The sequence below is a fragment of the Gasterosteus aculeatus genome, chromosome 4 (genome assembly GCF_964276395.1).
Source record: "Gasterosteus aculeatus chromosome 4, fGasAcu3.hap1.1, whole genome shotgun sequence".
Classification (NCBI taxonomy): domain Eukaryota; kingdom Metazoa; phylum Chordata; class Actinopteri; order Perciformes; family Gasterosteidae; genus Gasterosteus; species Gasterosteus aculeatus.
In genome coordinates, this window is record NC_135691.1 from 6,403,873 (window position 1) to 6,417,827 (window position 13,955).

The 13,955-nt window shown below is 45.1% G+C and overlaps 3 protein-coding genes across 4 annotated transcripts in view; 2 read left to right on the forward strand and 1 right to left on the reverse strand.

Moving 5' to 3' along the window:
• Nucleotides 1–5,185, forward strand: nox1 (NADPH oxidase 1). The gene is made up of 13 exons (XM_040173477.2): nucleotides 1–161; nucleotides 362–457; nucleotides 656–766; nucleotides 945–1,029; nucleotides 1,808–1,980; nucleotides 2,071–2,264; nucleotides 2,361–2,484; nucleotides 2,604–2,696; nucleotides 2,779–3,020; nucleotides 3,265–3,427; nucleotides 3,573–3,719; nucleotides 3,806–3,930; nucleotides 4,343–5,185. The coding sequence occupies exons 1-13, from the start codon at nucleotides 117–119 to the stop codon at nucleotides 4,467–4,469; spliced, it is 1,725 nt and encodes a 574-aa protein (XP_040029411.2). The 5' UTR covers nucleotides 1–116; the 3' UTR covers nucleotides 4,470–5,185.
• cstf2 (cleavage stimulation factor, 3' pre-RNA, subunit 2) lies at nucleotides 5,182–12,667 on the reverse strand. Of its 2 annotated transcripts, XM_040173478.2 has the most exons (13): nucleotides 12,271–12,667; nucleotides 11,968–12,046; nucleotides 11,692–11,861; nucleotides 11,458–11,594; nucleotides 10,171–10,290; nucleotides 9,943–10,059; nucleotides 9,662–9,785; nucleotides 8,708–8,767; nucleotides 6,947–7,046; nucleotides 6,534–6,733; nucleotides 6,029–6,153; nucleotides 5,768–5,851; nucleotides 5,182–5,665 (listed from the first exon to the last, which is right to left on the reverse strand). In XM_040173478.2, the coding sequence occupies exons 1-13, from the start codon at nucleotides 12,365–12,367 to the stop codon at nucleotides 5,540–5,542; spliced, it is 1,539 nt and encodes a 512-aa protein (XP_040029412.2). In that variant the 5' UTR covers nucleotides 12,368–12,667; the 3' UTR covers nucleotides 5,182–5,539. The 2 variants fall into 2 exon arrangements, with proteins under 2 accessions (XP_040029412.2, XP_077956775.1); XM_078100649.1 differs by lacking the exon at nucleotides 8,708–8,767 and having other exon boundaries at nucleotides 12,271–12,415.
• Nucleotides 12,659–13,955, forward strand: part of bcorl1 (BCL6 corepressor-like 1) — a 25,679-nt gene continuing 24,382 nt past the window's right edge. The window contains exon 1 of the mRNA XM_078100646.1: nucleotides 12,659–12,779. The gene's annotated coding sequence lies outside the window, so the exon portion shown is untranslated. The remainder of the gene's footprint in view (nucleotides 12,780–13,955) is intronic.

The following is a 13,955-nucleotide window of genomic DNA, read 5'->3' on the forward strand; positions in this document are numbered from 1 at the left end:
GGGGGGAGGGGGAGGGGAGGGGGGATGGGAGGGAGGAGTCCGGATCGTGGAGGATAAAAGTAAAGGTGGAGGTGCGCGGAGGATTCTGCTGCAGAGTTTGAGGTTAAGAGCTCGACATGGCGAACTGGATTATCAACAATGGACTTACAGCTTTCATACTGGTGAGTTCTGCCGGTTTACGCGTTAGACGTCTGCTAACTCGTTTTTCTTCATAGGTGACCAATTTACGCACAGTTACAATGCGAAAAAGTCAAACGTAATGAACATCAACGTGTTTGGTCAAGAGTCCTGCAAATGACATTAAAGTGAATTTGAAGGACTAATTGGGTGATTGACAACAAGATCCTGGCTTTGTTCGCAGGTGGTCTGGATGGCGATCAACATCTTCCTTTTCCTTTGGTTTTACTTCTTCTACGATTTGGGGGACGAGTACATCTACACGCGTCATCTTTTAGGGGTGAGTCCGCAAAGTAGACGTCTCGGACTTTGGACTTTCTCTACATGCGTCTTGCATCTTTAGTTTGAACCAGAACATTACAGTTAGAAAGCACTAAATCACGCAGCTGTATCGCTACAACAGTATTTAAACCAACATAAAGTAATGCTCCTTTGTTACTTTGAGTATATTTTGTGACCATGCACGTTTTTGCTTCAGTCCGCCTTGGCCTGGGCCAGAGCTCCTGCAGCGGTCCTCAACTTCAACTGCATGCTGATCCTCCTCCCGGTGTGCAGGAACCTGCTGTCGCTCATCCGAGGCTCCTTCATGGTGAGAACAACACGCACAGCGATGCTGTGAATGTCAAAGAAGGGCGAGGTCCGCGAGAGTGGTGATTAACATACAAACTAGTTTGACTGCAAAAAGCTCAAACCGCTTCATTGGGTCATTTTTGGGGATGGGTCAACGTTCATTATCCGCCGACTGAATTTCCTTTTTGTCTTTTCAGTGTTGTGGGAGAACAATGAGGAAGCAACTGGACAAGAACATAAGCTTCCACAAGCTGGTGGCGTACATGATCGCGCTAATGACAGGTAATCTTATCTTCAATTCTGACTTTTGCTTTTCTCCCGACTAAATAACTTTATTTAAGGATAAGATTACTGAATGCTTTGTTTATAGAGATGGAATCTTGGAAAGCCTGTATTTATTTTAACCGGATCATAGGAGCAGGTTTAGTGTGAGGTTTTCCTTTTGGAATAAAATAAACACAAACAAGACATGAACTCCGCTTCAGAGATTTTTCAGATTTTAAATTTGATGTGTGCTTTCCGCTCTGAGTAAATACAGTACACTGGTTTCCTCCCGACGTGCAAACCTGTCTGACCTGCAGCTTATCAAGTAGTTTACGAAACGGAAATGGATCAAAAAGAAAAAACACTGAGAACCAGTTTGCAGTCCTTGCTGATGGCAAAAGGAAATAAAATATTATCTTCTGTTTTCAAATGTGATGCGACAACATCGTTTTGGGATATTTTGTGTCCTCCTTACCGCCAGCAGAATCCTCCAGCATTATGAACCCGATGGACCTTGATGCTGGAGCATCGAGAGCGGAGACAGCGTGCCAGTGGCACCATTAGCTCAGATATATGAACCTTCACATCGGCTTTGACAAATCTCATCTTATCTCACGGTTTTCGCATCAAAAAGAATGAGGCAGATTTGGGCAATGTTACTCTGCGGTTTGACTTTCAGTGAATATTGATTCTTTTCTTTTCGATCCTTGGATCTGTTGCCTCAAACTGGCCTACCAAAAACCTAACCACGACCCTTTTGACCTCTGCGTGTGTGTGTGTGTGTGTGTTCTCACAGCCGTTCACATGATCGCCCATCTGATCAACGTGGAGTGGTACAACAACAGCAGGCGAGGAAGTTATGATGAACTCAGCACGGCTCTGTCCAACCTGGAAGACGACAACGGCGACGACGACGACGACGACGACAACGCCACCACCTACCTGAACCCCATCCGCACCACAGACATTGTGAGTTTACGCAACTTTTGATGATGAAATAAAACCCACGCAGATATCTAAAAAGAAGCTTGTGTGTCTTCCCGTCCTCCCGTGTCTCAGAATGCACAGCAGACCCCGACGTACTTTGTCTTCACCTCCATCGCTGGCCTCACCGGCGTCATCATCACTCTGGCTCTCATCCTCATCATCACCTCCTCCATGGAGGTCATCAGACGCAGCTACTTTGAGGTTTTCTGGTACACCCACCACCTCTTCGTGGTCTTCTTCATTGGTCTGGTGATTCACGGAACGGGGTGAGAGAAAAGTCTCCTGTGTACTTCCTTTTGAAAGCGCTGCTGTTGTTGTTGTCGTCGCGAGTAACGGGTTTCACTGGTTTTTGCAATCTGCAGATACATTGTAAGGAAGCAATGGAACATGGAGCTACATAACGTGACGTTTTGTAGAGACCGAAGTAGCGATTGGGGACGGATTCCCCAGTGTCCCGTCCCTCAGTTTAAAGGAGGGCCGGCACAGGTTTGACTTGAATGCATCTCAGAGTTCTCAGAATTTACGCTTAGGTCGGTTTCTGCCTCTGCAACGGCGGATAATATCTTTTATTTCATTAAACATCTATGTTTGTTTGTTTGTTTCAGACCTGGTGGTGGGTGATCGGACCCATGGTCCTGTACATCTTCGAACGCGTGCTGCGTTTCATTCGTTACACCCAGGCTGTAACGTACAGGAAGGTACGCTTTGAATTGAATCTGACATTTCAGCTCGTTTGGCAGACGATGAGAATGCTTTTTAAACCCCTTTTATCTTTTTCAGATTGTGCTGCATCCCTCCAAGGTGCTGGAGCTGCAGCTGATAAAGAACGGCTTCAAGATGGAGGTGGGCCAGTACGTTTTCCTCAACTGCCCGCAAATCTCCCAGCTGGAGTGGCACCCGTTCACCATGACCTCCGCCCCCGAGGAGGACTTCTTCGCTGTGCACATCCGCTCGGCCGGGGACTGGACCGATAAACTCATCGACATCATGCAGACGCTTCCGGAGGGAGCACAGGGACCCAAGTGAGTCCACGAGTTTTTCACGGGTTATTTCTAATTTGGTGTGAGTCAGTTTCCTATTAAACTGTCAGCAGATCATCCAAATCAAAAACAAGGGCGGGCAACGCAAACTAGTTCATGCCAAAAATACTTTGGTATGTGGCATCGGTTTATTGCTCTGGAAAAAAAAAAAAATCGAGTCAACAAGAAAAGCTTTACAGCAAAAGCAAAATGCACAAAACGAGCCTTGATGGATTGATGTTTTAAGAATGGGGGTGGACGGACCATTCGGCACCGCCAGCGAGGACGTTTTCGACTACGAGGTCAGCATGCTGGTTGGCGCCGGCATCGGGGTCACGCCCTTCGCCTCCATCCTCAAGTCGATCTGGTACAAGTTCAAAATCTCCAACCCTAATCTGCGCACCAGAAAGGTGAGAACTCAAGACGCCCATATCATGTCGCAATCCCCCGCTGTGCACACGTGTCATTATCTATCTAAATATAGAACACATTCCAGCCTCTCTTCAGTGGGAGGATCATTGTTAAACACGCCTGCCTCTCACTTCCTGCTTTCAGATCTACTTCTATTGGATCTGCCGGGAAACCCACGCCTTCGAATGGTTCGCCGACCTCCTGCAGGGGCTGGAGAAAGAGATGGAGGAGAGGGGCATGGCGGATTTCCTCACCTACAAACTCTATCTGACCGGATGGGATCAAGGCCATGTGAGTTTGTGTGTGTGTGAATCCCAGCGCAGACGAACCGGGCTGGCGTTCAGCTCGTCTCATTCATCTGTCTCGTTTGAGCGCAGGCTAATCACGCCCGGATCCACTCCGACAAGGACACCGACGTGGTGACCGGCCTCAAACAGAAAACCAACTACGGCAGACCCGCCTGGGACAAGGAGTTCGAGCAAGTCCGCAAAGAAAACCCCACGTGAGAGGAAAATCTGAAAATTGGTTTAAATAAAATTGATACCTTTTTTTTATTAGAACGCAGAGGACTGAGTGATGTTTAGTATCATCACCAAAATGTACTTTAATCACTACAATACTACTAATACAGTACTGCTTCTGCAGAAAGAAAGGCTGACTTAAGCCTTATTTTGTTGCAGCCGGTTTTAGATACTTTATATTCACAATCATAGAAAGTACTTTTATTCTATTATGCGCTTTATTTTTCATCCTATTTTTAGGTTGAATTATGTCAGTTTCCCTTTATTGTAAAGCACTTTGCACATCATATCTTCTCTGAAAGGTGCTATACAAGTTGGTATAGCATCATTTTTTGCATGGATTGTACTTTTCACGTTTGGAACTTTAACGTCTTCTCTCCGCCACGTTCTCAGGTCGGTGGTGGGAACGTTCTTGTGTGGCCCGGCGGTTCTGGCAAAGATCTTGGGGAAAAAATGTGCCAAATACTCAGACGTGGATCCCCGGAAGACCAGATTTTACTTCAACAAGGAGAACTTCTGAGTAGAAAAAAACAAACCGGAAGCAGCATTTGGGCATTTAAGGGAAAGGTTCTGTATTATTTGAAGAAAATAAATGACAAAAGCTTCCCGGCAACCTGTCGTTACAGCTGGGCGTGTTTTAGACGCCGGGAAAGAAGTTTATCTACAATGCTCAGGGCCACTTTATTCTTTTCATCCATGACAAATGGGGAGTTTCCACTTTGAGTCATTGTTTATACGGTTTAACACACACAAGCTCATTGCAGCACACAACACACTGAATGTGTTTTACTGTTACAACGTGGCAAGACCTCAAATATTTAGTCTTCATACCATATTTAACACTTCATGTAATTGTTCCTTTGCTACTACAGCAGCTCGATCACATAATCTTGCTTTTATCAGTCAGAAAAAAAGTTGACACATTAGTTTCTCAGGTCCCACGTCAATGATTTCTCATTTGATCTTACCAAGAGAATCAAAAATAAAGTTTACCTTTGGGTACAAAGAAACTAATTGTAATCAAAATTGTAGATGGACTAACTGCCCAGAATCATATTTTCTTTCACGAGACAGCTTGTTTGTAAATACTGTAAATACGTGTTCATCACAACTCTGCTTTCACTGGAATTTCCTCATTAGCGACAGAACGAGGAAGACTTCCTGTAGGTTAGTCGTCTCGCACAAGTGGAACTTATTGTGTTTCTTGTATACAAATAAAGTTTTGAAATAAATGAATACAAATGTTTTTCTGTTTTATTGACAAAACATGCAGACTTTTTCCAAAGCCAACAACACAAAAACAGTCGTCTCTGGAGGAAAAAAAGATGAAACTTCACGCTCATCGATCCCAGCTCTTTTAAATCGATAAGCAACCTTACTCTTTCATACGAAAAAGAAAAAACTATACAATGCTCTAAAAGAGAGGGAGGGAGTCCTGAAATCAAAGCGTGTAGAATAATCAATAATAGTCAAATGACAGCATCGCTCCACTCTTCCAGGGCTGGGAGTTTCCTGGAGGATCGGAAACAGAACTTCATCTTGGCCTACTTGAAACGTCTCTTGAGAGCTGTCCGTTTTTCAGTCGGCCCATTACGGCGCCCCCCCTGCAGTCTTCTGAATCTGCTCCTTGAGGATGAGGATGCTCTGCCGCTGCTCTGGGGGCAACATGGCGATCTGTTCCGGGGTCAGCTGCAGGACCTGCATAATCAGGGCAGCCTAGAGAGGGACAAAGAGAAAGGTCAAAACGGGAGGTCGCGATGCACAAAGGGGGCGGGCACTTTGCTCACAGACAGAGGGGACAGATTAAGTGGCACCCACCTTCTCCTGGTCCTGTGTGGAGACTTGGCTCTGCCCGGGACTGAATCCGCCTCCTGATGGAGGGCCGCCGGAAATACCAGAACCCTGCAGAACAATCGTAGATTTCTTCTTCACCCGACTTCACGGTGCTCAATGTAATGTCAAGTCGATGTTTATCAAGAGGGGATTCTAATTCCATGTAAAGAATCTCTACTATTACTTGCTTAGTAGTTATTAACTTAAGATGGAAAACAGCTGGCACAGATGGAGACATTGGATTACCGCTCGTGGAGGTGGAGGTGCGTTTGGACCCATGTTATGAGGAACAGGAGCTTGCATTCCGGTCGCCATGGGAACCCTCTGACCAGTCACTGGGCCACGTGCGTCCATCGCCCTCGGGTCGCGACCTGCAGGAGGAAAACAGACAAAGCGTTAAAACCCGGCTTAGTGTTGAGTGGTGTTGGTCCGTTCAGAGGAGGTAAATTCTAGTGAACGTATGTTGAACATTGAAGAGCGTTTCGCATTTACATCCCTCTGAAAGAAAGTGAACTATACTATTACATTAAACCTATAAAGGCGCCGGGAAACAGAAAAAGATCACGGAAGTATTGAAAAGAAGGAAACAAAAGTGAGAAAAGGCGTGTTTTTATCCTGGAAAAAGATCTCGCCGGGACAAAAGGCTTTTGTTGGCTTCTTCCTCTGAAACTGATGCACAAAATGTTGACCTCATGCAGGCACCCGTCACATGCGGTACGTTTCCCGACCCATAATCCCATTGAGCGGCTACCTCGGGTTTCCATTGGGGGGCCGCGGGGCTCCATCATGGGGGGCCCTCTGGGGTCACCCATCATGTTGCGTGGTTCACCCATGGGCGGGCCTCTCATGTCCATTGGAGGCCCTCTCATATCCGGAGGGGGTCCGCTTGGCATTTGGCTCATGTGCACAGGTGGGGCTTGATGGGGCGGCGGCGCTGCCATGTAACCTCGGCTAAATAAAAGAAAAAAAGAAAAAGGAAGCTGAAAAGTGAATTTTGAATCGTTTTCTTTGGGCCTCATAAAAGCTGAAACGTTTTCAACCGCTGCTCCAGTTGAATACACAACTTCTCCCGGTTTAGAAGACCGTGCTCACTAAAAGCGTAACAACAGAAATGAGAATCTAAGGAAGGATTGAAGCTTGCAGCGGGCTGCGTGGGGGTCTTACCTGGGCTCGATGACTTCTCCCGTGACGGACAGCAGAGTTCCTCCTCGGGGGTCGTTGGGGCCGTCTCCCAGCAGGCCTCGGGGGGGGATGCCGCCTGGTCCTGAGAGGCAAAAAACAAAAAAAATCCACACATTCAACCCTTTAAAAAAAAGAAAACACACACCAAGCAAGCTTTTCTTCTTTTCATTGGCCAGGAAGTGTTTCATGACAAATCGAAAGAAAGCCACCATGAACACACAAACGTGTGTGTTGTTGTTTTTTTTAACTGAGGCAGAGACTTGTGCGGGCCGATGAGGACTCACAGTATACGTGGACCACATCAAACCTACACGGCAAGATGTCACGACACACAGGGCGATCGGGGACACCAAGACGCCACCGGGTCAACAGGAAGAGGGAGACTACCGGCTCAAACATCACACGCTGCCGACAGTCCTGACTTAAGAACGGCGTCCTACTTGCGTCCTGTGACTCTGGTGTTGTTTGGCCGCGAGGACGTCACGACAGGAGGCGTGCAGAGAGAAGGACAGTGAGGTGGTCAGTATTTTGGTAAATTCATGTCAAACAGCATGAATTCTTACGGCCTGCAGTGATGATGGACGTGAAACAACGGGGGCCTAACGGGGCAATTAAAATCTCCTGTTGGCAGAGCTGCAGAATAATACGTCTAGGAGACGGATGGATGAATGGACGGCCTCGCAGATAGTTCAGTATGACAAACTACGGCTTTCATGGAATCACTGATAAAATCTTACATCAACAATCAGTAAATCAAAATCACTTCGTCTAAACTGATAACAAGCCGCTTCAAACTAATTCCTCCATCGGACGCAATAAGAATACTGCTTAAGGGGGGTTATAATACACTTCGACCAGAATGGCTAAGAGGGGGGGTCTGCCTTCTTCCCAACAGCCATGTTACATCTCATGAGATCTCAACTTCCCCACATCACAAACATCACACTCGGCAAGGAGTCAGAGACATTCAATACGAACAGGGAGGTTCACAAGACTGTCACATCTCTGCTAAACTGCTCGTCTAGTGCTGCCAACACAAGACTGGTGCTGTGGAACGGACACTAAATATCAGGATATCATAACGGAAGTGTGGTCCTTTCCTGGTTTTGAATGCTGCGTCACAGTAAAGTCATTTCTGAACTCATTTCATTCAAATGGCTCATTTATTTTTAAATAAAATTGTCAATAATTTGTACCAAGTACCAATGATCAATTATGGTTTTTGGAGGATAAATTGTATGCATCCAGAACACCTTTATCCAGTTTCTATTCAAATGCACTTTGAAGAAAACTCTTATTTGCACATATTAACCCCATGCACTGCATTTGTCAACCTCTTGTGACAATTTTTTTACTTTGGGGCATTTGTTTAGCTTACGTACAGCAGCATTAATTCTGTTGATTTATTACTACTGTAAAAAAAAAAAATAGAACAATAACGTCATCTACAACACACTGAAATATCCATTTAAACATTGTTAAAGCCTATAGTCCTGTAGAACCTGTATGTGGTCACATGCACCTCGACCCTCATGCGGCACACTGCCTGTGTGTGATAACGCTCAGAGATCGTTATCCTCACGCAAACAGCCCGAAGGAAGCGCTCATATCTAAGAGTGGACATGCAGTATTACAAGAGAAACCGCACGCAGTCGACACTAAACCCCAGCCGTGTCGTGCATTTTGACACATCTGGCCTCTCCAGAACCGCCCTGCGAGGGAACCGGAGTCGCACAGTGATACCTTGAGGCCGCTCGATAGCAGCTTGCCCAGACGATCCTGTGGGAGAATGCTGAAGGTTTCCTGAGCCAGCATTAAAGTGAAGAGAACAGGAGACACAAGACTCAAGAGAGCGGAGCAGCACTTTAAAGTGTGAATACACACCCACATATATAAATATATATATTTAAATACATGAAGCCTTAACACAAAGATCGTGTAGTATCAGACATTTAGGGGAGAATGAAGAGAGATTGTCAACTGGAATATAATCTCCTAAAGCACCTCAGCGACTAATCAGCCTGTGGTGACACCTAGTGATCCCAGCGGGACATGGCATTCAAAGCTTCAACTTAAAAGTGGAAATAAAAGCTTTAAGAGAAAAAGAGGACACTTTGGTTGTTGTTTTTCACAAAATAATGAATAGACTGATTTCACAAATAACGGCTCAATAACTCAATTGAGGGCTGAAGAACAGCCGAAAAGATGCACGACTTTACTGTTGTTCTTAGTGGAGTTCAAACCCGCTAAAAGAGTGATGAGGGGAAAGCTGCTTGCGCTGCTGCATGACAGTTCAATGGCACTTAATAGAATTAATCATAAATAAATAAAATACTGTAAGATGCCAAATCCGTTTGGCTGCTTAAATAAAATACTGCACTGTGGCTGTTCACTGGAAAAACATTCAAAACAAAAACAGGGCCGACCCTGGTTTGAGGCCGCATGCAAAGGCATTTTCATCATCACTATGTTCACGGTTTGTTACTCGGTAGCTGAATGTTGAACGACCATCTAAAAAGGCCTTAAATGATCTTACACGGACCAAATTGTGCAGCTTTGCTATTGAACCATTTGTCAAACATGACCCGGCACCGGTTATGACGGCAGTCACACACAGACCATCAGTTACCTCAGTAGTGTAAAAATAATTCCCCCATAGAGACGGAACTATGTGCCCAGTTTAATGATGAGAATTACCTGGAGGCCCGACTGGTCCTGGTACTGGCCCTTGTCCCGGTCCTGGAACAGGCATTGGTCCAGGGACGACTCCCATGTTAGGGGGCTGCATCATCTGAGGGGCTCCATTGACGTGCATTCCAGGCTGATCATAGAATAAATAAAAGACACAAAACACACATCAATTTAACGAAGCTTCATCTTGAGTGCCATTTTTAACTGAAATGAAAGTTAAATGTCGACGGAAATCTGGGACTGAGTAAATGAGTAAATCATGACAGTTGAAGGGCCGCGGCATTCACCCCGGGCTGCGGCGGCGGCGCGCTGGGCGGGATGGAAGGCGGGTTGAGCGGCGGCGCTCCTCCGACCGGCCCGCTGGAAATCAGAGGCTGGACGGGTGTCTGGCGGTGGAGCATCTTCTGCGCGGTGGGGGCACACGGAAGAGCATCTCTCAGGAACGAGCAAATGGTTTGAAAAGTGCTTTTGGCTCCGTTTCACATCTCCTCATTCTCAATCTGGTCGGCTCTCACCAAGGCGATCTCAGGGTCAACAATGCGCATGACCACCTGGGCCTGCAGCAGAGCGTAGGCCAGCTGGGGGTTCTGCAGCAGCATGTTCCTCGCCTCCTGGGGGCTGTTCTGCACGCACAGCTGGAGAGGGAGAGAGGTATTAAATAATAATAAGAGCCACTTGTTAAAAATACCCCGCGGTTCTTTTACTTGACAGGTTAAGACGAAACTCTGCCCACTTGTGATTCTGGTGCACACCCAGAGCCGACCAGAGCGGCTGCATCAGCACTAAGCATTAAACAAAGACGTCCGGCGCTATCGCTGCCATCAATATCCGAGCCCTAGCACTCACACTGGGATCAGCATATGGCGCTGTGGTGCAACAAAACACTTTTGCAGTCGGAGGGGAGAAATGTCTGCCGTTTTTTTCCTCAAGTCTAATGAAGAAGGCTGCCAGGTGTGGAAAGATAAAGTGTGAGAGAGACTCTACAGCACAGCCTCTGTTAATGAAAAGGGAAGAAGAGCATCTGCAGACAGTTGGCCCCATGGAGGGCATGTAAGTTAAGAGAAACATTTCCCACCATCTTTTTTTTTTTTTTTTAGAAGGGAGCTGGGGGGAGGCTAAAAAAAGACTGCAGCATTAAAACATACCATTTGAGAAAATAACTTTTAGGGGAAACAATAATACAAGTATATAAAGATTCTTAATTTCTTTTGTTTTGTTTGTCAGTGTCCTCATCACACCAACTTGCCTTGACAGTAGATATTCTTCAGACTCTCAAAGTCACTTATTACCTAAAAATATGGACATAATATATGTGGGGTTTTCTAAAGAACTACTTTTTAAGAAATAAGAACACTGATGAGAAAAGGATGAACTAAGAGTCATGATTGACTTGAAACGCACTGTCGAAAAGCAGCTGAAATATAGTTATTACCAAAAAGTAACCAATTAGTGATATCTGGAGGGTTATAGGAGAGGGGGATTTTAGGCCCTCAGATTCATACCCGATAAATAAAAGAGGAAAATTGTCATGAAAACAAATGATTAAGTTAAGTTAACCATGTTTGTAACCTTTTGTGCCATTAAGGAGAAAGGACCCAATTCAAATGTGATGCTCACCTATTGATTGATTGGATTACAATAGTAACGCAAATATGACGGCTAATTTTGCTCAGAAGGAAGAGGCCTGTTGAGATGTTGCTTAACCATGACACAGACCATCACTTTATAAAAAAGCTCTATACGGGTAGACTGTCTGAAAGTACTTGCTCTTAAACCAAGGAGGCAGCAGCAGAGCAGCCCACCTTCATCTGCTTCATAAGTTCAAACATCTGCTCGGGGGGAAGACTGGCCACAGCTCTGCTGATGGACTCTGGGGCTTCCTGCGGCTGGATGTTGTCCCCATAAGGAGACTCAATGATCGGGGCCCCCGTTCCCAAACCTGTGCGAAACGAGCATACCGCGTGCATAACTCAATAACAACCAACACTTTAGTCTGAAACAACAACAAGCAATGACACGAGGAAACAGGCGCCTACTCTTGAGCTCTTCCTTGTTTTTCTCGCTGGCTGCGTTGTCCACACGGAGGGCCCGACCACTGAACTCTCTGCCGTTCAGGTTCCGCATGGCACTGAGGGCCGTCTCCTGGTCTTGATATTCGCAGAAGCCATAACCCTTTGGCTTTCCGGTTTCCCTGTCGTATACCAACCTGCGCACAAAAAAAAGATACGGTTCACCGTGTCTGGTGGTGGGGAAGAGGGGGGCACAGTGCAGACAGTATACGGGGGAAACGTCCATTCAAAACAAAGCATTACCTGAAGCTGACAACGAGTCCCACTTCAGAAAAGATGTCTTTCAGCTGCTCCTCTGTTGCCTCATACGGAATGTTCCCAACTATGATAACAATAAAATAACATTAGAAAACTTTAAGTGACAATAACAATAAACACACGTTTTCATTTAACCTCAAACGATTGTTTGTCTTGTCACAAACGTTAGTTTGTTCCCTCGTTGCTAAGCTAACAGCGCCGCTAGCCGGGCCACCGATGATAGCCAGCTTTAACACGTTAGCCGCTGGTTCGTTGACTTTTTTTATCTTAACCGGAAAACAAACTTACCGAAAACCGATCGCAATGATCGATCGACGGCAGGGTCTCTATTAGCGGCGAGAGCGGCGGCGGCGGCGGCCGCAGCAGCAGCGGCTAGGTTCGCCATTTTTGGGGGACACAAATGAATGTAACACCCGGAAATGCGACTGAAACAATATCCGTTTGGGAGAAAAGGGGCTACATTCAAATACCAGCAGTGATAGTGATATGATACTTGATAATTGATACTATGCGCGAGCTAATTGGTTTTATTTTAAATAGTGAAGTATCAATGAAGAATAACGCGGGATTTACTGAAGAGCAGAAGAGGTCGAAGGAGTTAGCGCGTGTTTGAAGGATGAATAGATGGCGCTGTTGTCCGCCGTTCACTCAGCTAATCGACCCGGACTACTTGGATGGATCACTGTGACAGAAATATGAAATGCCCTCAGCTGATCGTCTCTCGGATGATTGTAAAACAAGTTAACCGTGCATGAGGTGTGCACCCGAAGATCACGCGTTCTGCAACGGACGATTTGGTGAGTAATTCTTGTTAAAATAAGCAGGTTTAAATAGGCCTTTCAATTGTTTTTGGGTCAACTATTGTTAATCTTAACTCTAAATGTAGCTATTGGGGATGAAGGTTAACAGTTAGCACGTGTAAGTTAATGCCGGTAAAGTGAGGCCGATGGTTTGTGTCAACCTATTAACGTTTATTGTCCTCGCTAAATTAATGTTTGTCCCAATGGATCTATGCAGCTAACATGTAAAATGCATATCTGTTAATGAACTTGCGTTGTTACGCATGTACACAGCACATAACTCAGCGGGCAGCCCGGATGGCACCGCCAGCCTGTTTTAAAATGAGTTATGGTGGCTGGTGAATCACACGCCTGCTCCCGTGCTTCATCAGAATCCATTCCGTTATTTATATTTTCACAATATGGGCAGTACAATAAATATATTCAGCTGAGGTGACAGGCTTTCATTTAGCTCATGATTGTATTTAATATTTGACCTTTATTTTGTTACGTGCTACTTGGTCCGATATTTTTTCAGGATAATTGTGTGTCTAAAGCACCCTGAACATCTAGTTATGTTTCCTGTAGTGTAGTTTCCTGTATTTTAAAAAAAAGCTCAAACTCAACTAATTTCTGGAGATGTGTGTATGAAAATACAATTTGTATTTGTTGTAGTATATAGTGTGTTTTCGAAAGTAGTATGTGGTAACATAATCAGAGGTTATAGCTTCAACGCAGTGTAATGTTTGACATTGTATGAAAACAGTCATAATCATGGAAGACAAAATACAGTTTTTAGGTTGAAGCGTAAATGCACACAAACCACAAAAAAACACTCTCTTGCTGCTTAATTATAATCGGTAGACCTTTACAATTTCATACGTCATCAAATGCAACAAATTAAACCGGTGGGAACATTGTAATGTTTTTGGAGATACGGTCTCAGAGTCGTTACAACTAGGCTATTATACAAAAAATATACAAAATAGCAAATTACAAATTTGCCTCGAAGGGCTTTACAGTCTGATATAGACTGTGTACTATATGCCTATGTTAACATCCGAAGGGCCGCCCAACGCAATGCAGTTCAGTTTACCACCGCTAAAGACTAGAACCGCTTTTATCCAAAGCGTCTTTCAATAAGTGCATTTCAACCATAAGGATACGTGTATGTATAATATACATAATGTTACA

Excerpts from the sequence above, each read along its gene's own strand:
- nox1 (XM_040173477.2), top strand. The coding sequence starts at position 117 with ATGGCGAACTGGATTATCAACAATGGACTTACAGCTTTCATACTG. Across the intron at positions 1,030-1,807 it reads CATGATCGCGCTAATGACAG|CCGTTCACATGATCGCCCAT; the intron begins GTAATCTTATCT and ends GTGTTCTCACAG. Across the intron at positions 2,265-2,360 it reads CTGGTGATTCACGGAACGGG|ATACATTGTAAGGAAGCAAT; the intron begins GTGAGAGAAAAG and ends TGCAATCTGCAG.
- cstf2 (XM_040173478.2), bottom strand. The coding sequence starts at position 12,367 with ATGGCGAACCTAGCCGCTGCTGCTGCGGCCGCCGCCGCCGCCGCTCTC. Across the intron at positions 7,047-8,707 it reads TGCTATCGAGCGGCCTCAAG|GACCAGGCGGCATCCCCCCC; the intron begins GTATCACTGTGC and ends TTTGCCTCTCAG. Across the intron at positions 5,852-6,028 it reads CACCTCCACCTCCACGAGCG|GGTTCTGGTATTTCCGGCGG; the intron begins GTAATCCAATGT and ends ATTGTTCTGCAG.